The 27,671-nt window shown below is 45.5% G+C and overlaps 1 protein-coding gene across 1 annotated transcript in view; it reads left to right on the plus strand.

Moving 5' to 3' along the window:
* The window catches only part of USH2A (usherin), a 301,382-nt gene that overhangs the window by 124,036 nt on the left and 149,675 nt on the right, over nt 1–27,671 (plus strand). Inside the window, exons 29-31 of the mRNA XM_087829032.1 lie at nt 2,134–2,331; nt 12,567–12,680; nt 14,765–14,926. Coding sequence (XP_087685158.1) covers nt 2,134–2,331; nt 12,567–12,680; nt 14,765–14,926 — 474 coding nt within the window. The remainder of the gene's footprint in view (nt 1–2,133; nt 2,332–12,566; nt 12,681–14,764; nt 14,927–27,671) is intronic.

The following is a 27,671-nucleotide window of genomic DNA, read 5'->3' on the forward strand; positions in this document are numbered from 1 at the left end:
ACCTGCCCCCTGGCTGGAAGCACGTGCGTCTTTTATCCCATCAGAGCAGACGTTTGCCATGGTGTTGACTTTAGCAGCTGAGAGTGACTCTCCCAGGATAGAAATTGCTGATTGGTCTCATTTTCTTTTTTTTTTTTTTCCAGTTAGAGGGGAGACGACTGGGAGGCAGGCAGAATACATTAGGTCGCATCGCAGACAGCCGATTTGTCAATGCGCTGAGCCGCTGACAGTGACCGAAACACCGTTTTGCGTAATATTGTCACAGGAAGGCGTTCATCACAGAAAGTTTTGTCACTCAGTAGCTTGCTACCCTTTTGGGTCAGATATCTGACAGAAAGGCAAATGCATATGTGGTTTTTTTAAATTGATTTCAGAGAGAGGAAGGGAGAAGGAGAGGGAGAGAGAAACATCAGTGATGAGAGGGTCATGGATCGGCTGCCTCCTGCTCGCCCCCTGCTGGGGATCCAGCCCACAAACCCGGGCCTGCGCCCTGACCGGGAATCGAACCACAGTCTCCTGGTTCATAGGTCAACGCTCAACCGCTGAGCCACGCCGGCTGGGCCCAGGGAGGACTCAAATTGACATCTTTTTGTAGGAGAAACAATGAGTTGAATGCGCTCTTCAAATCTTTTTCATCTTCAGAGCTTGGAGAAAGCTCTGATATATAAAATATGCATCTGTTACTGGCCTGTCCTCTGCCCCTATTCAAGCTCCCCTACTTTTAACAAACACACTGTAAAGGGCTCTTTCCGTCTGATTCAGTCAATAGGTATCTAGAAAGCGCCTCGCTGACATAGCTTGATAGTGTCCTTTTTTGAGGACCACTGAGAAAATATGCAAACAGGGCTCTGAATTTATAACAACGATCTGACCACAAAGACTTACGCCATAAATTCATATTTACAATCCGGCCGCAACCCCGAGCAGCTACATGCTCCCAGGGGTTGCCGAATAATTGCGCTATTTAATTATTTTTGAGTCAGTTTTGCTCTGTCCCTTATGAGGAGACCATCTGTTAGACAGTCCTGCACTTCTCCGGGTACCACATTTCAGAACTAATAAAATCAGCCTCCCTCCTGTGGTCCCTCTACTTGCATCCCAATTGCGCGGCCATGCGCTTTCTGGAGGCGCTCGCGGTGCTCCGACGGCACAGGCCCTGGCTCTCCACCTCTGTGCTTCCTCTCCTCCCCGGTTTCCCTGGACACTGTCCTTTTACTGGTCTGAACAGTCAAGTCAGAGAGGGAGGCGCTGGACGCGGGGAAACGGGAGTGACCCTCTGCCGGGAGGGCTCAGGGGTCCTCTCATCCATCATCCTGCCAGGGGGCTCCTTGGGCTTCTTCTCAGCGTCCCCAGCGCGCTCAGCTGTCATGAAGTTTCTACTGATCAGAACCGTGGAAACACGTAATAACTAGTTAAAGGTATGGATTTTTGAAATTAGGGGACGCAGCTTGTAAGTGAGGTTTCGCTGTGGCTTTAAACTTTCTCATTCCCTGTTAGTGTTTCGTGAAACCCTGCAGAAAACGTCCCCAGAAGCGATTGTGTAGAATCTCAAGGACACAAACTTTTCCACCTCCCGAAATGCAGGGAGCCGTGTAACCTTATCTCATTCACCTCCCATAGAATTTAGATTTTTTTTTTTTAACACAGACTTGAGAACAGTCGCGTTTTGAAAACGAGATCAGACATTCGAGTACATTGGCGATATTTTTTTTTTTTGGCTACTGCATCGGAGATATAAAAGTGTCAGACCGCTGGGCGTAATAACACTCTAATTACCGTGCTTCGAAGGGGGGCATCGTTACTTTGTGTGAGCTCGTTACCTGCCCACCTTCCACCCCCTTTTCGGGTGATGTTTAGAACACGGCGGCCCCATCAAATGTTTCGGGAAGGCCTGGGCCAGGCTGGGAAGAACGTTATGTCCATGGAGTTTTGATGGTTTTGAAATACCGCTTAAGCCGAACGGCTCAGGATGTGCAGTCATGTTAAATCAGTGCTGAAAAGTTACAACTCTAATAAATTGTATTTATGCTAATGGCCGGGCCTGATTTACGGCGGCCGCCGAAAGTGAGGAATGAGCAGCAGGCCCCTCCGCACGGCCGTCTGCCTCCTCTCTTCTCTCCCACTCTGCCCCAGCTCCGCAGAGAGTGCCGCCCCCCGCCCGAGCCCGCGGCGTCAATGGGTCCAGCGTGGAAGTGACCTGGGATGAACACGTCGAGGTTAGAGGCCTGATCGAGAGGTACGTCCTGAGAGCCTGCGGCGAGGACAGGGTTGCCGGCCCGCCCGCCACGCCCTGCGCCACCTCCGAGCTTGTGGACACCAACAACCTCACAGGTAACGGCGACTCCCGCCCGGAGTAAACTTACTCATTTCTTTTAGTTTGATGTTTTTAAGAGATAGGTTTTGATTGACTTCGGAGAGAGGAAAGGAGAGGGAGAGAGAGAGAGAGAGAAACATCGATGGTGAGAGTCATTGACCTGCACGCCCCCCTGCTGGGGATTGAACCCGAAACCAGGGCATGTGCCCTGACCGGGAATCGAACGGTGACCTCCTGGTGCACTGGACAGTGCTCACCCCACTGAGCCATACCAGCCGGGCCTCTTTGATTTTAAGTAAAAACTTTCTTCACGGTTTCTTTTCCCCCAAAATACATTATTTATTCATCTACTTTTGCCTGATTGAAAACAAGAACCGTCTGATGAGATAGGAGCCTGCATCTACCTGGAATGGCAAGAATAATGCCATATAGGATCACGTGCCTACAAGGTTGATATTCTCTCTGTCCCCAAAAGATTAAGCCACAGGTGTCTACAGCTCTCAAAACTCTTTAGACATCTCTTGGGGATCCCGTACATACCAGACACCACCAGCTGACCTCTGTCACCAGGCAAAATTGCAGCCTTTGGGGTTAGCCCAAGTTCACAGCACCATTATTTATTGTAAAATCGTTGATTAAATCTAATCATGTCAAGGCAGAGGAGCACCGGAGCTCCAGCAGTTTGAGGGCATCCCGGTGAGTCGGTTTCTCCCGGGGCAGCATGCCAGGCGGCCCCTGGAGTGGGTCAGACTCACGCACACCACACACGCGCCCCGGGCTCACCTGTGTGCACGCGTGTAACAGGACAGCGGCTTACAGCTTCATGAAATGTGAAAGCCCCTGGAAATAGAAAGTCAAATTTAAGCCTTTGACCAAAAGAAGTAAAATACATCCAAAAATCTGATGTAAAAATACTATTTTCCTCTGTCAAAGAATTTTATAAAGTAAAAAAAAAATCATATGGATTTTGGAGTAACCTTAATTATCTTCTCCGCAGATCTATTGCTCAACCCCCTCCAGCCCTTTTTATTTAAGGCTCTTCAGACTCTATAGCTCAGATATACCAACAGTTTTTTTTACAGAATCTTATTTTTACTTCCTTTGTCTTTATTTTTACCACCCGATAAAAATCCACCCTGATTTAGTCCACAGTTTGACGTTTCCCAGTGGGCACATTGTAGCTAAGCTGGCTGGGGAAAAACAGTTTATCACTAAAAATTCTCAACCTACGTTTTCCAAACGGGCACTCAGTAAAAATGCTGATTCCTGGGCACCGCCTGCAGACATTCTTTGGTCGGGAATGTGGCCTGGGTGTTGGCATTTGGGTATTTTTCTCAGTGTCTGCAGGTCGTGTGAAGCCAGCATCGGGAAACCCTGGTAAAAGCGGAGCCTGACCAGCGATCAAGTCTCAATTTCACCCAGAAATTCTTATGACAGCTTTCACCTCCCGACTGAAACTTGAAAAGTTAGGACAAAGAAATGTCAGCTGTCTTTAGAAAAATGATAAAATATTAAATGTCGGTGGATAAAATTAGCAAAGGAAAATATTAGTCATAGACATAGACAAAAAATTAAGCGAAATGATCATCGAAAGGAAATGGGAAATGATGGTCAGGTTTATAAAATGCAGAAGGCAAACGGGGAAAAAAAAAAAAAGATGAATATTAACTAAGGGAACTGGGAGACTAGTGAGACCGAATATTTACCACTAATGAATTTGGCTACCAGAGGATTAAATGAGATAAATCCCAGAAGCGTGGAGAGTCCAAGGGTTAACAGCCCCACTCAAGAGCAAATGGGCCCCTGTGGGCCGCAGGCCGGACGCTGTGCCCTCCTAGGGCCAGGGTTCAGAGCAGGAGTTCTCGAAAGTTCATTTCGGCAGCTGGAGCCCCAGGGTAGAAAGCCCTGCAGCTACCACTCCGGTGCGTCTCTCGCCGCCTTGCAAAGGGCTCCAATTAACGGCGGGGCTGTGGCTGATTTTCCCTCCAGCCCTGTTAACATGCGAAGCGGCTGCCCAGAGAGACAACCCTGGCATTTCCCTTCAAGCCCAGGGCTGCTCCGAAAGTGACTTCTCAATTTGATTTGCGATTTTTGTCAAGAAAGAGTGGGTTCAACAATCTGCACGTGGACAATTATTTCTTTTTTTCTTTAAGGTGTTTAAACATGTGAACTTGATTATGGGCATATTTCATAATGCTAAGGATTGTCGGTACATAGAAGATATTTTCTCAATTTTTTTATTATATTGAGCTGAAGTCTAGGAGTTAAGTCCTTTCTCAAATGGAATAATAGATAACAAAAATATTTATTATTCATTATAGTTTAGCAGGAGAACCAATAATAATCTTTCAGGTGGCCCGAATAAATCTAAATTTGTGTAGAAAAAGAAAGGAAGGACAATTTAACTTAGAATACAGCTTTTGTAGGGAAACTGGCTCAGACATCATATGCAGTACAAGCTCATCTACCTGAAGCAAGTGGGTTACGTACTGAAAACCTCTCGTTTTTCTCTGTCTTCCGCAGCTAGCACTAATAGTTACCGATTCTCAGCTCTGTTGGTCATAAGATGATGCCTGGATTGCTTCAAAAAATGCAGATTCTTGGGCTCTGCACACAAGATTCTGCGTACTCAGAATAATACTAATAGTGTTTTATCCTGCCGAGTTCAGTCCTGAACTACTGGTTTGTACTAAAGTCTCAATAGTGTTAAAGTTCGCTAGTTTTACGAGATAATATCCAGAGTCATCACAACTTAAACATATATTTGGAACTTAATATATGTATTTCTAAAGGAAAAAAATATTGATGAGTAGAATCTAAATATCAGTTCTAAAACTTATACCTTATGGGCCTCACACTGCATTTGTAATTAAAAATAATGGAAGCTGATGTTGCCACATTGATATTAATTACACAGAGCAGGAAATACTCATCTATTAAAAACACAAACATCATATACTCAGTTTCAGCCTAGTGCTGGATCCAACCTTTGCCATATTTTTGTTGTTGTTGCTGTTATTTTATTTTTTATTTTTGGTAAAATACACTTAACAAGCAATCTGCTTTTATACCACCAACATATAGTCCAAGCACACTCACCAAGTATAATATTATGTACAATGTTAAAGTTTTATGCGGGAAAAACAGTATAGATGAGGTTTTCATTTTCAGTTGATTTCACCCGAGAGACAGAGAACCCAAAACAGCAGTGATTTAAGCAAGATTAAGTTTTTCTCCCTCTGGTGATAGACGTTCAGTTAGTCAGTGTCAGGTGGAACGTTCACAGTGCCAGGGTCACAGTGCCTACATTTCATCTGCTGTGCCATCCTTAGGGACAAGGCTGCTGTTGCCTCGTGGCCCACGATGGCTGCGTGAGCTCAGCCATCCAGTCTGGATTCCATCCAGCGGAGAGAAAGATACGCACGTTCACTTTAAAGACGTGTTTCAGAAGTTATTCCTTCTGTAACCTCTGGTTACAGTCTGTGGTCAGAACGTAGCCCCATGGCTATACCTAGCTGTGGAAAATGTTGGGGACTCTCCTTTTTCAAAGGGGCCATTTGCTCAGCTAAAAAAATATATATATATTTATTTAGTTTATTGTGAGGAACAGGAGAATATATACAGTATGGTACTTAGCGGTCTCTGCCACAGTAGCCAAACGTCAGAAGTAAATTTCAAAAATTCCTTTGGACGATAGTATTAAAAAATGAATTTTGAGGGAGTCTGCCATTTTTATAGTACTTCATAAATTAATATTACACCTTTGTAGTTTATTACAAACTCTTCCTTTCAATGTAAATCTCAAAAGAAGTTGGTCTGAAAAAATTCACAGGACAAAAATATGGCCTGTGACATAAATAATAAAAATAGAGATGATGTAATGTTCCTGCTTAGCTAATGTAGAAGAGTTTCATTAGGTAATGCAGCGCTGATGAGTTAATAGTTTTGTCTAAGTTCCCTGAATACATAATGCGCCTGGACCACTGGTACCTTGTGGCATCTTCAGACAGAGCCTTTTACAAGTTATTTGTTTTATTGGAGGCAGTAAGAATTCAGAGAAGAATGTAGGTTTCTTTTTGGCAACATGTTGTATCAAAAATGATGTTTATATATAAGATTTACTGTATCATGATCATCAAGTAGGCATGTCCGTAGTTGATATAAATATGTCAAGGTTACCAATCAGATTTGATTAAAAAAAAGTCACTTCAAATTTTCTGTTTTCTAACTTTTATGGCCTTTTAATATTTGTGATAGATTTGGAACTGATCAAAATGATATATATTTTATATAAAAGCCCGATGTTACAGTCGACAGCGACACACATGCACTGATATGAATGGCATTTCTTAAGAATCCGTCCTTTCGTAAGGGAATCTTATAGGCTTACGTATTGGCTCATTCTGGGAGACAGACATGCTGCTTTCTGTTGGGGCGTAGTAGGTCTTAGTAAAAAATTTGGATCTTTTAACGCATTTTAAGGTGGATTTTAAATGAAATATGCGCTGTAAAAAGCACGCTCCTGTTTCTAGTAATGTTTCTTCCATCGGTCGCTTGTCATCTTGTGGGCCGGAGGCTTAGGCCAGTGGCAAGAACGGTGATCTTGGGGTCAGGGGACAGGTTCTCCTCTCAGCTGTGCTGCTGGATTTGGGCGACACATTTCACACCGCGTGCTTCAGCATCCCTTCCTGCAGGGGATCTGGGTCCCTGGGCAGTAAGGGAGGACTCCGTTTCTGTCCCTGCCTCTCTGCTCCGGGAGTCCAGTCTTGTCTTGAAGAGCTCTGAGGACTTGAGTGTCAGCCCTTTAGGTTAAATAAAGAGTCACCATGAGCGGGCGCCTCCACCCTGTTGCAGAATTGGAATGACAATGACAATGACAGAGAACCGCTGTAATTCCAACCACAAAGGCGCGGGTTAAAAACTCCAGGTTAGATGTCGGCCTGCTAGGAGAATCTTAACTGAATAATGCTTTGAGGTCAATAAAAATCATCGTTTACCTCTTTTTTTAAGACTGGGATGCGGCCCTGTGTTACACAAAAGAAATAAAAGTGTAAGGAGATTCCTTTTCCTCCCCATAAGCATCAGAATCGGTTTAGTCTCTGATCCCAGGGACGTGATGTGCTTCACTCCCTGCTGGGATTTTTAAAGGAAGCCAGAAAGTCCATTTGAAGGAAATAACACGTAAAAAAATTGTTTTTAGAGTGTTCAGAGGATTGTCTTAGTTTTGGGGTATGTGCGTGTAGCATCCCACCTTTTGGCTAAAATGAAAACTGACTTTCGTTTTCTAAGTAGCAGGGACCCTTATTTTCATTTAAAATATTACCAAAAACACGAGGAGAGAAAAAAAAAAAGCCGCCTTCCTGGGCCACTGAGGACCGGAGGAGACGCATCCTGGGTGTGTTTCCCCATCTCTGTGAAACCGTTAAATTTTCATCCAATTTTTACAAATGTCATTATTCAGTTTCATGGGGTCAGTGTGTCAAAATGTCTGTGTTAGAACTTCGATTTATTTCCCGCACCTCCTTTACGGGGGCGGAGAGCGTGGGTAGCTGGGTTGATTTGCTCTCTAATCCACACCCTGGGCGGGTTTGCAGCTCCGAACTCGCTCGGAGACGCGTCCTTAAAACCCAGAATTTTTCCACGCAGCCGCGGCATCCCGGGCCGGGAGAGCGGCCTCCTCTGCTTCCCTTCCCCCGACCGGTCGGTTTTCTTGCAAAAAGCGGGTCCTCCCGTTGGGTCCCCGGGTGGCAGTGGCGGCTCCGCCCGCGTGCCACCCCTCGCCAGATGGCCCTCTTAATAAATGCCTTGCTCTTTGCCCAGCTCGCTTTCTTGATCCAAATGTGAAATGCCAGCAAATAAAGCAGAGCATTGTCGTCTGATGAGTTCTCTGGAGACGGAGCAGAGCCCTGGGGACAGGAAGCTAGAAGCCGCCTTTCTGTTTGCTGGGCCTGCTCCTAATTCCTGCTGGCCGGGGGCAGAAGACAGCGTTTAGATCCCAGAAAATGTAAAGGGGGACCAGGGAGAGGCAGAGACAGACAGACAGACAGACAGGGTCTCGAAATTACTGCAGATGATTTGATGACCTGAAAGTCCTCTTGGGTCGTTGGGGCCCACTTGAAATATTGTGCCTGGTCTTTGCGGGTCTCCCCTGGACTCTGGACCCCGGGCAGGCGGTCGCCGCGTGCGGACCTCAGCGCCAGGCTAAGAGCGCAGCGGAAAATGAATGGGTAAGGAGAGCGCGCAGCCGGGGCTTTAATTGAATTAAAAGCTGGGTGACATCGACGCAGACACCTGTCCAATTACAGACAGGCCAAGGTGTTTACCGCCGCCGTAGAGGCGATCCGGAGATGACAGGAATCTTTCCGCCCACAGATTAACATAATGAAGGGGAACAGATTACAGTGGATTCGGGCCAAGCACCTAGGCTGGCGGCTGGGGGGGCGGGGCCCACGCAGGGCTGTAAACAGGAGCCCAGAGTCTGTTTCTTCTCCAGATGCCGTTTGCTGGGCTGGTGTGGCTCAGCGGTTGAGCATAGCCCCGTGTAGGATCCAGGAGATAGGGGTTCGATTCCCGGTCGGGGCACAGGCCCGGGTTGTGGGCTCGATCCCCAGCAGGGGGCGTGCGGGAGGCAGCCGATCAATGACTCTCTCATCATTGATGTTTCTATCTCTCTCTCCCTCTCTCCCTTCCTCTCTCTGAAATCAATAAGAACATATTTTAAATAAGTAAAATATAAGGTGCCGGTTTGCCGCGTGTCTCCAGCTGAGTTTCAGGAGCATCTGTCCTTGCCTGCGTCTAGTCGGAGGCGTTGATCGCGGGATCTCAACGTCAAGGCTGCCCCCTCTGTTGTCTCCCTGCCTCCCGAGCCCACAGTTCAGTGACAGGCCCGGAAGCCCCCACGCCCGGTGCCAGCTCCGCGGTGACTCTCTCAGGTCGTCCGGGCTGCCTCCAGTTATTAACATTCCTCTTCAGGTCCTCTGAAACTGGAGGCGAGCGGAGGGGGAAGAAAACGTTGGAAATAATCACCTAAGCGGTCAAAAGAAACAATCTCCGGTGCTTTGCTGGCTCCCTGGGGAAGGCGTGGGGGTGGAGTTCCCTTCTAGTGAGGACAGGTAAGAAGGTGAAAAGCCTTCACTTTGAGGTCAAACATCAAGTGCCCACTTTGGGTAAAGGACCATGATAGCTGCTGGACGGTAGGACAAATAAAGAAGTAAAGGAGCCCCCCCGAATCGGTGTGAAGGGCTTGAGAATTGCAAGGTGCTCAGGGCAGGCTCTTCCCCTCTGCTGCGGGACATCCTCAGAGCATAGCTTTGGAGCCACATCGCCCCCCAGCTCTTAAAACTTCCTCCCCTTCCATCAGGACCCTGCCCCCCGTCAGCTTGGGCTCTCTGCACCTACCAGGCCGCAGTTCAGAGGGACTATACTTAACCTACCCTCCAACTCCCTCGGTGGCGAGGCAGGGTTTCTCCATGTTAAGCATTAATGCAAAATGCATTATCGCTTAGCACTGGGCGTCCTGGGCGCCGCTGGTGCCAGTGATTTTGATCCAGATACCAAAGCTGCCCAGTTCCGTGGGATAGTCACACTTTTAAGACATCAATAATGCCTGCTTTATGCTTATGGAAGGGTGTTTTGTTTTTTTTTTTTTCCAACTCACCCTCTTCCATTATCAAAAGGGACTGGCAGCTTTCCTGACATGGTGGGGACCGTTTTCTCATTTCACAGAGGTTTGTGACTGACGGAAAGGGAGAGTTCGAGAGGTCACCCGGCCTGCCCGGAGGTAGGGACAGTCTCCTCTGGGATGTGTCCCCAGGAAAGAGATTTACACCCAAGCCAGTCTTGAAGGTCCTCACTGTCAGGTGTTCATTGTAAACACCCCACGGGGTCCTAAAGGGAAACTACCCCACTTTCTCTTACTGGGTTTTCTGTGTTTGCAGAATTCGTGCCACATCTTTCTGTCTAGGGTTCCTTTATACATATGTCACAGTATATAGTTTTCAGTGCTTTTTAAATATCTACTAAAATATACTTTTTTTAATGCTTACCCAAGGATATTTTTTCCATTGCTTTTCAAAGAGAGAGAGACATCAACGTGAGACAGACACATCAATTGGTTGCCTCCCACATGCACCCCAACTGGGGCTGGGGATCGAGCCTGCACCCGAGGTACATGCCCTTGACTGATATCAAACCTGGGACCCTTCATTCCAAGGGCCGAGGCTCTAACCATGGAGCCAAACCGGCCAGGGCAACTAAAATATACTTTCAATAATCATCCCATTTTTTTTTGCTTGTCTTTACTTAAGTTTAGGTCTCTTGCCATCTAGGACTGGGAAGTCAGGTCTTGTAAGTGCCTCTTCCCCCTGAATATATACAGGTCCTCTGCTTTATGTACTCATCTCTGCATTGCAGTTATTTGTAGGGTCCCTCTCGCTCTAATATTTTCTCAGGTTAGAAACCTAGAGATCGGTTCTATTCCAAGGCTCCCTTCCCGGAGGTATGTAGAAGAAAAATTGATAAATACCTTTTGATGATGATACATAATCATGATGGTTCTACTTTGCTTTCTCCTGGAGAGTCTATAATGTAAGTCTGATTCTGACACTTACAGCAAGGCCACTGGGTCACTCACTCAGCCATCTCCAGGCGCATGTCCAAGAAGGGCTGCCTCCCTTAGCCTTGGAGAGAATATTCCTTTGCTCTTTCTTTGGCAGCCGTAGAACTTTCCCAAGCGTCCACTCGAATCCATCCTGGTAAAGTCCCCATTCTAAGAAACAAAAGAGAGAAGCCACGTGTCGCGAGCGATGGGATGACGTTGCTGTTTTTCCGGTTCATCGAAGATCCTCTGTTCAGTTGACCGGCTCCTGCTTTTACCCGAGCTGATGTGTTGTAACCTGACGAGAGAGAAAGTGCTCAATCCTTACACTGCTCCTCTTACTGAAACAGATAAGACTAATCTGTGTTTAGGGATAATTTTTCCCGTGATTGGATGAACCTTGTCTCTGTCACAGGGCGTTGTGAACAAGATCCCCACTGGAAATAAGAAAGAAAAAAAAACCCATAGTCTTCAAAGTGTGTTTTACAGACCACCCAAAACTTTCCCCCTGGGATTCAGATGTGGCAAGAACCAAAACAGACAATGGCTGTGGTCTTTGTTTCGTCCTGTCTCTTTGCTCTTTTCATTTTTAAAATCATCTCTCGGGGGAGGGAAATATGTATGTTAAAACTTGTGTGTGACTGATGTAAGCTGTCACCAATATTGGCACGTTAAAACAATTATCAAAGGTTTACTCCATAAAGGGACCCCATGACTGGGGCCATTTTTATGTCAGAATGGTGACAATCTCTGTGCTTAGGATTAGAGACAGCTCTGGAAAACGTGTGAAAACACTGGTGAGAAAATACCCAAATTAGATTTTTGGTACTTCTTTAATTCACAAGATTCGCTAAATCAAGAGCTTCTGCCTTGATTATGAAGACCAGTAAACAAAATATGTTTACATTTCTACGGGTACTTTTAATTGCTGAACAAACCTTATAAATCTACCACCAAGCCAGGTTAATTCACCACTTCCGAGTGCAACGCTTCTGTTGAGGACAGGTGTTTTAATTAAATTAACTAATAATTTTTGCAAGTAGAAGTTCAAAAGCGTCATGATCTCATTCGCTAATTGTCCAACTATGTTGATTCGCGTGTTTGTTTGCCGCAACATGAACAAAGAGTTTGTATATGTGTGTGTCCTACTGTTAAAATAATGAAGCCGCTCTTGGGAGTAGCATTTCCTGAAGTGTGTTAATAGATGCTGCATACAAAGGACTCGGGTTAGACAAGCCTGAGAAATGGTAGGTGGAGGAAAATGAAAGCGTTTTGTTTCCGCGGGAGGCCCAGGGCCCTGGAATGGGGTAATGTACGCCTCAGCTCTCGGATGCACTGGGCTCTGCTTCCCAAACTCTCGGTGGCACCCCCATTTCATAGGGCAAGTGTCTCAGGGCACTCATGCTTTGAGAAACACATACGGTAAAACGGTGTTTTGAGCTGTCTTAATAAGGTGGTCTCACTTTTTTTTTTTTTTTTTTTACTAGTTATTGCATTCTGCAGTGAGCACACCGGTTGGAAAATGAATTAGAGGCACATGTGATGGTTTGATATCTCTTGGTGTCTCTCTCTCAACACACATGCACACACCCATAATGTTCTTTAGAGCAGCTTACAGTAAACACGCAAACCTCTTTTTCCTCTCTCCCATTACAGGCGTATTGACGGGCTTGCTACCCTTCAAAAACTACGCGGTAACCCTAACTGCTTGCACTTTGGCTGGCTGCACCGAGAGCTCACAGGCACTGAACATCTCCACTCCACAAGAAGGTAAAGTAATTTCAAAGGTCTTGACTTCCCCCATCTCAGTCATGAATAATAAAACAGGAGAAGAGCTAAATGCTGCAAGGCCATTTGCTGGAAAACCCCAACCTAATTTGATGACAAAGTGCATTGCCAGGCCATAATTGCTCCATTTTTGGGGGGGGTGCAAAAATGAATCAAACTCCATACCCTTTAATGACATGCATCTTTAATAGCTGTAATGCAGATTAATGGGCTTTTTAATTGCTGTTACATTGTTCATGCAAGAGCCTTGTCATTAATATGAAGCATCTGAAAGATTAATGAAAGCTTCCTCATTTTACTATGGCTCAGAAGTAAATCTAGAGACAGTCTGACTAAAAAGAATTGATTGTACGGCTCAGTATGAAATTGAGAACCAAATGGTTGATTTCCACGGTCTCTCTTAACTGCCCAGCACCAGCTCAGGCAACGATTATCCCAGTACGATAGGGCCTCTGCTCGCCTCCTTCCGACGCCAGCCTCCCTCTTGCTGTGCTTGGAACTCATGTGCGTAAACAGACATTTTGGGGAGCCCGTGTTAGGAAGGCAGCGAGAAATAGAAAATATTTCAGCAGCCCAAAGGGCAAGCTTTGCTCGAGCATCACAGTGCATCCCTTCAAGGAGGAAAGCTCTCAGAACCTTTGAAGCACTGTCCCCTCCTGTTCCTCTCCCCCGGGTGACAGGGGTCACATGTTGCTTGTACCGTCTGGTTATGAAGTTATTTAGGGGCGTTCAGAGCTTGATCTTTAGGGGCATATAGTGAGCCTCTCTCTTTCCCGGTATCCACTCTCCCCCCTTTCTCACCCTTCTTCCCAGGCCTTCTTTTCAGTTGTGTAGCAGGTGCCACTTGCCCAGAAGATGTGTGAGAGAAGGTCGGTGCCCGTGTGGGGACTCGGTGACAGAATAAAGGACTTGGTGAAATCCTTTATTCCTTGTGCTGTGCACCTGACCTCCGCAGGGCCCCTCACCTGGGCTACATCACCCGTGGCCCATCTTCAGTGTTTTCTCGACGCCTCTTTGTCTCGTCTGCTGCGAACAGCAGCTTTTCTTCATGTGTCACTGCTTCTGCTGGGGACACGAGCATCATCTCAAGTGCCACCCCAGCTTCAGTGTGGGGCAGGTTGTCTTCTCTCTCGTTGCTTTCTGTGCAGCCGCTGCATCCCCCATCCAAGGTTTTGCCTGGTCCCCTTCAAATCTCCCTCACAGCTGTGCCCAGAGAGATGCCCACTCGTGCAGCTCACCTTTCCCTCCCAGGCCTGTAAGGAATTCCCGAGTTCCAGTTTTTCTTTAAATTTATCGCCATCCTGGCCGGGTAGCTCAGTTGGTGAGAGCGTCATCCCGATATGCCAAGGTTGCGGGTTTGAACCCCAGTCAGGACCCACATAAGAATCAACCAACAAAGGCATGAGTAGCTGGAACAGCAATTGGATGTTTCTCCCTCTCCCCTCTCCCTCCCTCTCTAAAATCAATAAATTAAAAAAATTAAATTTACTACCAATAGGTATGTTTAGGATCCGTTTTTAAAAGCTTTTAGTTCCTATGACTCCAACTCATTGACCATTACAGAAAATGAACCGACTCCCATTTAAAAAAAAAAAAAAGACTTGCACAGAATCTAGTTTTCCTATATAATTAGTTAAATTGCTTCTGTACCTTCTGGCAATTTCCATGGTTATGCACAGGCTTCTTTATATCTTGTTACAAACCACTCTCACCAGCGCGGCCTAAGACCAAAAGCTTCTGGAGGGCAGGGGCCTTATCTGCTCCACCTGCTTTCATGGGCGCGCCCCCCGCGATCGTGGGCCGCTCGCGCTCGTGATGAAGCAACGCACCCGGCAAGTGAACCCGCTGGGACTTCCCATCCATCACCCATGCAGATTCTCATAAATTCACGACAGTCACTTAGCACTCTTCCTAAAGCAATTACCCACAAGCTGCCCGCGAATCAGGAACATTCCCGTGCGTGGGACTTCAGGTTTATTCCGTGATTTATTGGTTTGGGTCTGAAAAGTTTGCATTGGAAAAGTAAACTAAAATTAGACTCCGTAAATCTCTCTTCTCCCCCTCAGCTCCACAAGAGGTTCAGCCGCCAGTAGCCAAATCCCTTCCCAATTCTCTGACGCTGTCCTGGAGTCCACCCAGAAAAGCCAATGGGATTATCACTCGGTACTCCCTGTATATGGATGGGAGGCGGATCTATTCAGGCATCGGGGAGAATTACACGGTCAGAGGCGAGTAAGATTTCTGTACATATCAGTAAGGAATTATAGCCTGTTTTAGAATATGTGTGTATTATATCATTGCAAACCAGTGTGTGTGTATGTGTGCGTGTGTGTATTTCCCCCCAAAATGCATACACACCTTTAACAGCTGACAGCTCAATTATGAAAATGAAATGTATTTTAATAGACGCTGCTTTTACAATTATTCAAAGCGGGTATATACAATTTTGGAGGGCTATATACATATGTGTCTGTATTTCAGATAACAGTAATTGATAGTTACCTGAGAATTGGTTTTAAAAAATTGGGTTGGTTATTTTTGTCCCCTGTTAAGCCACTAAAATTGTCTGACTTCTGTGGTTACATCACACTTCCGGTGAAGCTAAAGCTTCACCCAAGGGTGTCCCACTGTAGAGCCCATCACCCCTTACCCAGCCCTTCTACTGATACAACTTGGCTCAGGTGCAGAGGGGGCCTTGGGGATATATCACCACAAAGAGCTAAGCATCTGACTCCTTGGCCTCCACCAGGTCCCAGGACTGAAGCTGGGACCCACATGGTCCCCAGCTGCACATTGATGAGTGTTATGTTATGTTCTTACATCTTTGGTAATTTTACATGTGAAAATTTGTTTGTATTTGTATGTTTGGCTACTAGTTATACCGAATAATCATGCTTTTCTGCACGATTATCAGCCATTTATATTTTACTTTAATTTATCTGATGAGCAAACACTTAATGGAGCGAGGAATGATTTTAAAACTTCTTCAAGAGCTACATTTCATACCCGGTTTTCCCTGGTTACAGTCATCGTTACTCTTTAAAATTCTTTACCTTCTACGCCCTCAAAACTTCCTTGATAACTTAGCTTAAGCCCCCCCACCAACATCCAACATGTCCCCAGTATCTTCCTTACCCCACTTCATTTATTTGTAGCTTCCTTTTAAGTTCTGCGACGTGCAGCCAAGGGGCCTGGCAGCCATGGTGGGTGTGGGTAAAGCAGATGAAATGCCCTCCAATTCAGAAGCCACTTAGCGTCTAGGTGGTTGGAGGGCGGTGGTTTTTTTTTTTTTTCTTCTTTCTCTTAAATAGGAAGCATTAAAAGTCAAAGGCATTGCTGCACCTTGAGTTAGTACAAAATATATTTAAAAATGCATACAGTTCAAATTTTTTGCCTTGCATAGGCCATAAGCTAGTAGTATGGTGGGTCAGTCGTGACACTGAAAAATGAACCCAGTTAGAGAACCTCCGGAAGGCTGTTGATGTTTGCGATAATAAATAGCACACACTTTAAGTCAAACTTTTTCATTCTGTATTCAAAGGTAATGGATTTTCCGTAACCATAGTAACCTTGGTGTATTTCGGGATAAATACATGAGGTATATACATTCTAGTTTTATTTTTGAATATAAACTACCACATTATATATTACTAATAATATGAAAAATAGGATGTAGGTTAGGGTAATGACAGCTTAAACTAGTATGCATTTTTCTTCTGCAAAAAATAAATATTTATCAAAAGTATAGGTTCAATTAATTTTTTCCCCCAGTTTTGTGGGATTCCGGTGGTGCCATTTATCTTTTTTTGCAAGATCTCCATTAATCTCTTATTTCTGTCCCATAACAGATTTTTTTTTTTTTTTAAAGAATTTTGAGGTGGAAACAATTGCCTTAAAGCTTATGATTAAAAACATTATCGAAAGATTGAAGGACCTCCATTGATATCACCAGCAGAGCTGTTGTGGGCCACTTAAGATGTGTGTATACAGTATGTTCATAAATAGGTAGGAAAAAAAAAAAACCCACCTTTTGTCTCTTCAACATACTGGGATTGTTTCAAAGTTCAGGCTAGATAGCATTCTGATTGATGACGACTCTCCAAGCTGTAGCCAACCAAATCATTCTCATTTAAATGCGCACCCTACCAGAAACGGGCAATCTTTAAGAAGTTCCTGAGATGTCTCGGAGAGGCCTGCAAAGTTTTCAGAAACAAGGGGTGCAGGAGAGGGGTAACCATGGAAGTACTCTATGAGCCTAACAAGGAGGCTTGTATGAGTTGTACTAACCGGTGAAGAAAGAGGGGTGATCTCTTTGGATACTTCTTTTTTGCACGAAACATAAATTGTTCTGGGTTAGCCCAACCTAAGACATTACTGCTTACAACTACTGAAGCCCCCAAAGGGGAGAAGGTCACTAGGGACTCTATTAACCAGTCTGACACCAAACCATCACCCAGGGATGTTTTCAAGGGTATCATCTAATCTACAGTCATCGTAATGTTTGGGGAAGGGGGTGGGAGGTGGGGGTCCTGATTCCAGCACCATGGAGAACCCCCCCCCCACTGGGGTTCTCAGGACCTGGGTTTCTGTCTCTGAGAATGAGGCCTTCAGATGAAGATAACAACAGTGTAAGAAGTGTGTGTGTGTGTAAGAGAGACAGAGACCGAGAGAAGGGAAGGAGAGAGGGAAAGCAGATGAATTTCTGGTAAAGTCAGATAAGGCAATAAATATTTATATCTTTAAACAACCAAAAGCGCTCAAACTTTCTGTCTTACTTGCCAAGGTCAGACAGAATCACGTATAAGCAGCAAAATAGCCATGTTCATCTTGAACCTTCCAGGCACTTAAGTCTTATGGTGAGAAATTTATTGTGGAAAGACGCTGTATGGCTTATGGCGTCATAAAAAATAAAAAAATAAAACAACAGCATTTAAAGGTTAGGTACGTCTAACCAAGCGCTGTGAGGTACCTTCTCAACACCCTGCAAATTTGCGCTAAGTTATATCCATTCAGACTGATGGTTTCCAAGAGACCCTGTCTTCGCAAAATAAAACCTCAGTTTGACCTTGATATTTTCTTTTATTTGAGGTTTCTGAGTAGCGCAGTGCAGTGCATGGAAATCACTCCTCCTCCATAAAGTCATGTTACCGAGGGGGATCCTGTTGACATGCTTGTGTTCCAGTCTGTGAGGCCCAGTATTAATAAGGCGGAATGTGTGAGGGCTTTCAGGTACGGCGGTGATCTCATCTATGAGTCACTGGGCCTCTCTATTACCAAGTCATACTTGTGCCCTTTCTATGTCATAGAGACAGAGCATTAGATTATACCAAGTCTGGGGAACCTTGAGGAGGCAAGGGGAAAAGCCTGAATTAGAAAAAGAAGCGAGGCTTTAGAATCTCAGAGCTGAAAAACAGGCAAGCCTAAGGGCCGGGCGGAATGGCCAATGGCACAGGGCTGTGAATGTGCGTCTCATGGAAATAAAAGAGTCACAGTTGCATGTGGCTGAGCGCCCTGGGTAAGGGGTCCAGAGCAGTGAGAGGCAGGAGTCGAGGTGTCAGAGGTGTTCAGGTGTGCTCAGGTGTTTGAACTTGGTTCCGAGGCAGAGGGGAGCCACTGAAGGCTTTTTAGAACTGGGGTAGCCTGAGCTCATCTGCGTATCTGAAAGTAAATAATTGAAAAATGACATTACTCTGAAACAGCCATGGGTGCACCTGGATAGCTGTTATCTCCATTCATTGGGTGAGAGGACAAGTAGGTTAGAACTTGAAATGCCAGAAGCTAATTGGACTTAACAATACAGATGGCAAGGGGTTGGGGAGGAGAGGAGAGAAGGGCCTCGTGTTTATTTGTTAGCAGATCTATTGTATTACATTTCTGTGCATCGGTCAGTGTAAAATGAAATCTACTTATTTTAAATCCTTTTAGATGGTGTTTAAATATTTCCCGATGACACAATCTGCTCAAGTATTTACCCTTGGTGCAGATTTCCATTAACCTTGTTGCAGATGCTAAGCCTACAACTGTATTTTTGGAGGGGCCTCGATTACGGAGCAAAGCCCAGTGACCTCATTAGGAACCACATCTGGACACGCTTTGTCTCTCTATCCGATTTAGAAAATTCAGCAAACTATAGGAGAATACTTCTATTAGCAGACCTACACTCTCAGATTCTTAAGTCATCCTTTCTCTAAAAATAAAGACAGAGAGGGATTAAAACGTCTAAACTATAAATGATATAGTGAAGTACTCAGTGTATAGACATCAAGGATATTCAGTGAATTTAGCTGCATTGAATATGTCAGAAGAAAAGAGGCAGAGATTAAATTCAAAGCACTCTTTCCTCATATCTAACTTTTGTCAGTCTTTTTTATTGCTATTTTTTTCCTTTATGGTGGTGTGTAAGTCATTTTGCTTAAACTTTCAGTCTAGTCTACAATACTTTCCTTCATAGTTTCTTCCTTAGGTAGAAAAACTTAGATTTTTCTCACCCCCCAAGAACAGGTGAACATTTCCTGATGTCTTTGTTTTTCTTGATAACTTGTACTTTGAAAATATTTTCACATGTACCACCAGCTCCTTGGAGCCTTTACATGACACAATCATATAAAACAGTTAAACAGATGTATATCCATTTTGTAGATAAAGAAATAGAGATTCAGAGAACTTAATGGATCTGCCTGGATTCATGAAGTTGGTCAGTGATATAGCTAGGACTAGAATTTGGGTGCTCTGCTCCCAAGTCACAGATCTCAACTAGATGAGATTAAAGTAAAAATGCTGGGAAATTCCATGACACTGTGACAATCAGCGGTGTCAAAATATTAATATAACATTTATATCTCCGTCACATCATCAATGTATTCCGAAAGACAACACGTCAATTAAAATGTCTCATTCGGATGTTAGCTTTATTTTTTAAGTTGGAAGGAACCCTACTTATTTTAGATGGGAGCTGTCTCATGCTGAGCCTGCATAAATTCAGGCGATAAAGCGGGAGGTTATAGGCCTGCAGAGTGTGGTCTTGAGAGGAGAGAGGAGCCATTTGTCCAAAGTCAGTAATGAAAGGTTGTGCGTGTAAACCTGGATTTTTATAACTCCCGGCCGCATGACCTCATATCTTTTTGTTTCACTTAACCATGGACACGAAAGAAGAATATATCCTTTGAATCCATCCCAGAAACGGTAGTTTGCTAGAGCCGCCATGAGAAAATGTCAGACCGGGTGGCTTAGGTCGCAGGGATTTATTTTCCCACAGCCTTGGAGGCTCGGAATCCAAGATCAAGGTGTCAGCAAGTCCGGTTCCTCCTGAGGCCTCTCTCCTTGGCTTGCAGATGGCCACCTTCTGGCCTCAGCCTCGCATGTCTTCCCTCTCTGAGTGCTCCTCCCTGGTGTCCTGTGTGTCCAGCTTTCTTCTTCTTATAAGGACACTGGAGTTTGTTTTTCTGAGTTCACATTGGCTTAGGACCCACACTGAAGGCCTCATTTTATCTTAATCACCTCTCCAAGAACCCCATCTCCAAGTACAGCCACATTCTGAGGTCCTGGGGGTTAGGGCTTCCACATATGAATTTTGGAGGGGTGCACGTCAGGCGTAACAATAGGGATTTTTCGCAATGGTTGCACACAGCTATGTGCCAAGGTAGTAAACATTAAATATTTATTTGAGCAATATTAAACACTATTAGAACAAAATATTTTTGAGAATACCGATTTGTGGTTCTTTCATTCATTGACTTACTGGCCTCCCACTATTCATAGATCTTTATTGTGTATCCCAAGGCTGGGACAGTGTATTAGAGTTTGAGTAAGGACTGGCCTGGTGCAGCAGGACATGTGAGGTCCTCAGTTTTCCTCTGTGTTCCCACCTCTCGCTACTTAGCTTTCTCTACTAGAATTATTGGTTGACCTGGTTGTCTTCCTCGCTAGGTTGCGAGCACCTTGAGGGTGGGGACTGTATCTTTCATGTTCTATCCTGGAAATGTGGAAGGGCATATGCATGTAGAAGGGAAACAAAGATCGTTTTCAAAATGAAGGACTGAAGGAATCAACTTTTTTCTTTTTTTAGAAAGTTACGTATATTTTCTTTATTTTTTAAATATGTTTTTATTGATTTTAGAGAGAGAGGGAGGGAGAGAAACATTGATGAGAGAGAAGCATTGATTGGCTGCCTCTTGCATGCCCCCTACTGGGGATCGAGGAATCACTTCTTTTCATTTACGAGAAAAGGAGACACTATGTAGAGAATTTGTCAGACTATCAACTGGTATTCAGAGGGGTGCCCGAGACAGTAATTTGTCTGAGACTGACAGCCAGACCTAAGATGACTGTTAACAGAGAAGTGACGTGTGTCCGAGGTTTGCCACCCATTGGGTACACATTTGCTTCCTACTTGCCCTTATTGCACAACTACAACGACTGTTGCGAAGCTCACAAGCACAGAATTTGTGCAAAACCTGTGAGAGGTGCCATCCCAGGGCTACAAATAGGACTCATTTCATTATGTTCAAGTTTGTTAAAATCAATCAGCTATTTTTAACATTTATAATAGTGATGTGATTAAATTCTGTGCAATCACAACCAAAATCTTGGAACATATTTAAACATAAAATAGTTGTTTTCCTATGCGGGGGAAACTTCGGAGGAGTGTTAGCAAATGGCTTGAGACTTCGACAACGGCTCCCTGCTCATTGATTAAGAATCTCATTCCCGTGTTTGCTTGTCCTTCCCAGTCACATTCAAGCCTAGAATGGTAGAAAAAGAGTTTGAGTTAAAAAATACATATAGAAAATTCAAATAGGGTTTAGGGAAGTTTGTTTCCTACATCCTGAGTTTTAAAGGCTTTTTTGCGAAGATCATCTTCCTGTATTGACCTCTCTGCATTTTATTCTGTCCTGTTGTGGAAATATATACAAGTCCAGCAACTCCTAGGGAAATACTACCAAGTTTTCAGATATTTGAATACCTATTTCATGTGGGAAGATTAAAAAGTGACTTTCTGCCACTCACGCAGGTCTATTATGCAAAAACCAAGAGGATGCAGTCCATGAATTCTATTAGGTTGGAACTCTGGTGTCAAAAAAGACTCTCGAGATACTACGAAGCGATTTCCCCCTCCCTGAATCACTGCAGTGAAGCTAGGCTTGGTTTTCAAAATATAAATCAAATAAATGTTTTCCGTAAAGCTACATACCTTTAGTGTCAACTGAACTTCCACAAACTTTTGAGTATGCATTTCTCAAATTCAGCATCTGTAGAATTCCTGAAAATGTGAGCATTTCGGGAGCTGATAGTGACATCCATGCGGATACATTACCTTTAGTTTTGTGTCTCTAAGCAGTTTGGTGCTAATGTCCTCATTGTAAATTGTTGTTAATCAGTGACACTCGAGCTCTTCCTTAAATGAGTTTTTTTTTTTTTATAAGTAGCAGTTCAGTCCCCATCATAGGAGATACACTATAATTTGTAATTTTGCACAAATATTCTCAAATCATTTACCATTTTATGCCATAAGCAATATAAATTGAAGTGCCTTACATACCAAATGTCTATACTGGATAAAGCACAGCCTCTCTTAAGTTTGGAAGACATAACCCCAAACTGTGTCATTCAAAAGACATATCTGAAGTTAGCTTGTACATATCCTGTTATCTGCTGTATCCCAGGGTATAAAATAGGTAGCAGGTGCCCGACAAATATTTGTGGAGTGAATGAATAAATACATGGCAAAAAGCTGTTCTGAATGTGAGTTGTAAACATTTATAAAATTCAAAAGCCAGTTACTGCCTCCCCAATCCTCTTTCTCATAGGATAGATGGTACAGAAGTAGGGTGTGTGTGCGTGTGGAGAGGGAGGGAAGGGGAGATACTGCTCTAGGGCCATATTATTTATAAGAGTACCCAAGAAAAAAACAATCTTGGGCTTGTTATACTATAATTTGTTATAAATTGGGTATTAGGGGCGCCCAGGCATCCAGGCTGGAGCCCAGCTGGCTCAGAACGCTGTCGGCCTAAGGAGTTTTGCATGGGAGCCTTTCGTTGTCACCGGCCAGGGAAGGAAGAAGAGGGAGGAAGCATCATTCCTCATTAGCACAGCTGACAGTGGTAGTTTGTGTGTTTTTCTCTCCACACTAGTGACTGTCAACTCCTAGCAGGCTGGGCTCCCCCAGCACATGCCACCAGCGACTAACCTGAGAGAGAGAGAGACCAGGGCTCCATTTGCTTATAGTTAGTTTTCTTGTTGCAATAAAATGTTTACTATCCAACCATCGGGGGTGTCCAAGGCACGAAGAGTCATTAAGAGAAGCCCGCGAGACCATGAATTCTTGTTTTCAGAGTCGATGATGCTGTGGGTGCTCGTGACTGGTGGCAGGATGCTCACAAGGGAGAAACTATGTGGAGCACAGACCATGCTCCGTGCATAACGTAAACTTGGGGCAGGGTTTTGATGGAAGGGATGCTCCTGATGAGGCGGAAAACAGAAAACTTGTTGAGTTTAGGAACGTCGTTCGGGTGCAGTTTTACACGAACGCGCTTACCGGGGCGAAGGGATTCCAGCTCTGCCGGTGAGTTTGAAAGGACAGGAAGGGATGTTGGTGACGGGTGATGCTCACCCGGCCAAAGAGAAGCAGGTTCCAAGGGAAGGATTCTGGGAGGAGCCGAACGATGGGCAGTGATGTGCAGGCTAAAGTAGGCCTCTGTTTTCATTCATCGCAAGGTCAGTTTTGGGACCCAAAAGGCTGAGCACGTGGTTGTAAAGCAAGGGCTGTGCTGTGGCGACCTGGTGCCCCTCGGGGTTCGGGCAGGACTCGATGGCCTCCAGACGCCTGTGGAAAACACACGGCCGCCCCGTCGACCACCTGCCTTGTGCTCTCACTGAGCCATAACCCAGAAGCGGCCTCAGGCCAGACTCCTGGTGACGGAGGAGAGGCGGTCAGTAGTGATCTAGATGGTTCCAGTGTCTTTCAACATCCAGGTGACGACTCCTGGGAAGGGTGCCCAGAGGGGAGAAAACAAACTCAGGAAGGAGCTTTATTTTTTTATTCAGGAGTTGTTAGAAAAGCAGCCTGATGACACCCATCAGATCACGGGCTGCCTTTTAATTTTCTAACGGGAGGCACCCGTAAGAAGATAGAAACTTCTCGGTTTACACCAGGAGTTAAAAGAAAGTCATTGCCTCCTTCTCGGTTCATTTTGTAAATTGAGATCAATGGAATCGTCTGAACAACAGCACGGAATCAATCTGTAAAACAGCGTATAATTCATGGCCAGGACTGTAAATTACAGTTGGCGGGACAGGCACCGGGGAGGTTTCCACGCGCCGGGGAGCGTTTCCACGTGACGTGTCTCGGGGTAAGGCCCGTGGATCCGTGTCTGCTGCGTGTCAGGGGGATCCGTTTGCCCCTACCCCCCGCTCTCTGTGTTTGATCTCATGCAGACGGTGCAGTCAGGCAGAGGGGAAACGACGCTGTTGCTAAGGGGCCCTGACAAGCAGCGGCCTCGTGTTTTCAGGGCCCCCCCACCCCCGTTGACGGCGCTCAGGTTTGTGTACATACCTGCGATTGCGCGAATCCATTGATCCATTACGTTGCCCTTGAAGGGCCTGATCGCCTCTGTGGAGACGTATTCCCCGGCCAGAGGCGGCTGGGCAGGGGGGAGGGAGCTGTTATTATAATCCTTTTGGCTTTCAATTTGAAATTGGTGGTTTTGCTTAGGGCTTCACCCCCGAAGAATGCCTTAGTCCTGCTTCCCCTGGAACCCACTTTTTCGTTTTTTCAGACTAACTCTTTAACAACACACATACTCATTTGGCCTGGCTGGTGTGGCTCAGCGGTTGAGCATCAACCTAGGATCCTGAAGATCGTGGTTCGGTTCCCGGTCAGGGCTCACGCCCGGGTTGCGGGCTCCATCCCCAGTCGGGGGTGTGCAGGAGGCAGCCGATCAATGACTCTCTCATCATTGATGTTTCTATCTTTCCCCCTCTCCCTGAAATCAATAGACATCTTTTTTTTTAAATCACCCATTTCCGTTGTTCCTTTTTCACGCAGCTTCCCTCTCCCTCAACCTGATGCCACCTCCTATTTTCTTGTCTCACTTTCTTTCCTCTGGTCCTCGCCATCACCTCCCGTTTCACCCAGGATCTCCCCGGCCGGCCACCTGCGCAGCTCCATCTACCATGTATCATGCGAGGCTCTGTCCCCTTGTTTTTTTCATGCCTCATTATTCAAAGCACCCGAGTGACACTTCATCTTCTTATGGAAATCCAGGCAGGATAACCCACTTCGGGGTGGACAGCACAGGCATAAAAATGACTCGCAAGTCAGAAAAGCTATTTAATCAGACGGGCTTTCTTGGCGCTATTGACTTGATAGCGTTCAGATGTTCAGAATCCAAAGACAATCCTCAATCCCTGTTGCATCTGATCTCCCAAACCAAATATAAGGATTTTTCTTGTGAATTTATATTTAACAAATCCAAAATGGGAAGAAAATTTTAATCCTGCGTAGGTTTGGAAGTCTTGGCTGTGGTTATCAGAAGCGTAAATAAAGGTCAAGAGGAGCATGAAGCGCTTACAAATCTCAGTCTTATACCTATATCTCCACGTCTATAAATATCTATGTCTTTATTTCCATAACTCAACTTGTATCTGGCGTCACTCTCTGGGTCCCTCCCATGCCCTGAAGGTGCAGAAGCTTGCAGGGTCTTAGATAGTTCTCGGTGTGTGGAGCGTGGCCACCCATGACCCTTCATACTCTACGCAAAGGGGTCACTACTGAGATCCCTGCCTCACAGCCAGTAGGTCCTTCATTGCGTCCGCGTCACACTTGGGAAACTGAGCTCTTCGCAGGGTCTCCTGTGGCCCCACCTGCCTGCACCCACCAGTGCCCTTGTCTTTCGCCAGGGCCTGTCCGCTGCCTGGACTCTGCCTTGGAAACAGGCATCGGGGCCCCTCTTCCGAGATCCTGCACATTTATGTCCCCTTCCTTCCTTCCTTTATTCCATCAACCTGGGAAATCTGAGGTTGAGGAGGGGAGGGTCTGCGCCCTTTTGTTTCCCCTAATTATTAAATCTAGGCCCCGAGTACTCTTCGCTTGGCTCTGTCCGAAAGGGCTCTCTGGTTCTTTCTGCTCTCGGACCAGTCACACTCTGTTTCACATCTAGTCCCTATATTATAGGTGAATTCTGACTTTATCACTTAATCGAGGGGCATTTAGAGGAGGTTTGGGATGAGGGGAAGACGTAGGGTCAGGGGCAGAGAAGACAACCACGTTGATCTTGCCCCCAAGGCACAGATGCCAAACGTTAGAGGGGTTCAGAGAGAGCTAGACCCGAGGACTTCAATTGGAGACCTCACCCGGTTTTTCTAGAGACTTGGCCAAACCATGGAAGGTGGGGAAAAAAAAAAAGCAGCTCAGTACAAGGGTCCAGTTCAAATCGGAAAACCTACCATCTTCGTGGACTCCTCAGCAGGCTCAGCAATGTCACCTGGTCACGTTGGACAGATACGAGGAGCTGATGAGGTTTGTCCCAAGCTAGGGACTGAGGTGGCAGGTGCAGAAGAGCCCTGGGGAGGTGACGTGCCCTGCAGCCCTTGGGAGATGGCTTTGAGACAGGTGATCGAAGATCACGGCCAGGGAAACGCGGGTGTTGTGAACACTCTGGAAATAAGAGGCTGGGCGCGTGTGGCAGCCGATGAGGGACTGCGCTAACGTGACAAATGCGAGAGGTGGGAGGTCACCGGTCTGTGGTCAGATAGGCTAGATTTTAAATTAAGAATCTTGGAAACGGTTCCAGAGATGATCAAGTAGAAGGTCTAACGATGCTGAAAAAACGCGGTGGAGGTGAAGGGCGTCACGTTGGAGGAAGTTAAAGCGGAGCCAGACGCGGGGATGAGTCATCCCTGAGGACGTTGGGGTTGCCAAAAAAAAAAAAAAGGGATTATGATCGAAAAGAAAACCGAGCCAACGCTGAAGTCATTGAGGAAAGGAAGTATGACACAGGAGGTGTAATGGGTGTCCGCCGGGCCGTGGGCACACGTTTTCTTAAAGAACGAATTGCTATTGGTAAAAAACGGCCGTGTTTTCTCCATCTGCGCTGTGCATGCCTACTTTAGAAAATTTGAAAATATACGTAGTAAAACATGTAGACCATCTCTGTGCCCTCACTTGAGAGAACCGCTGTTAACCTTTTGGCCTACCCTTACCTCCAGTTTTGTTTCGTTTTTTGTTTTTTATGGAGCATTTATGTTTGAGAATGATATTTAGAGGAATTCAGACAAGTACAAAAATACGGCTGATGTTTACATCTTGGTAAAGTTGGCAGGAGTTTGGTTCGATCCGCTCAGCAAAGTGACTCAGTACCTTCACAGGGGAGGTGCTGAGGATATTTCAGAATTGAATTAGGAAATTACGGATGAGTTTATTCTGACACGCACAGTACCCAAAGCCCACCGTGTGCCAGGCATTGTGCTGGGTACCGACAGTGCGAAACGGGCCTGGCGCCGTTCCTGCCCTGACCCAGCTCGCTCCCATGGACTGAGCGTGTGGCCGTGTAAACAGATCATTTTGTCAGTGTTGTGAGCGCCGTGCTAACGGGGTGTGCAGCCAGCTTGGGAGGGGAAGGAGAGGATAATAGCTCCATCTTGTGCCAGAGGTCACAGCAGGCCGTGTTGGGGACGTCTTAAGAAAGAACCGGGCATTTGCCCTGAGCCTGGACGGCTTGAAGGTCAAATAACAATCGCTCCGGTGCAGGAGAGGCGAAAGGAATTCAGCAAAAGGAATTACAAGCTCAAAGTCATTGTTACAAGCTGCGTATTTGAATTTCAAAAGCAACTCCTGTTGTCTTCTCCGATGCTTTAAAAATAATGCAATGTCTCATTTATTTATTTTTTAACAGAGTCGTTGAACTAAGTCTAAACTCAAAAACCGACTTACCTGGCCAGGGACACTCCAGAAAACAGTCAAATTGTTAAAATGGA

This window comes from Miniopterus natalensis, chromosome 21, assembly GCF_054644295.1.
Source record: "Miniopterus natalensis isolate mMinNat1 chromosome 21, mMinNat1.hap1, whole genome shotgun sequence".
NCBI lineage: Eukaryota > Metazoa > Chordata > Mammalia > Chiroptera > Miniopteridae > Miniopterus > Miniopterus natalensis.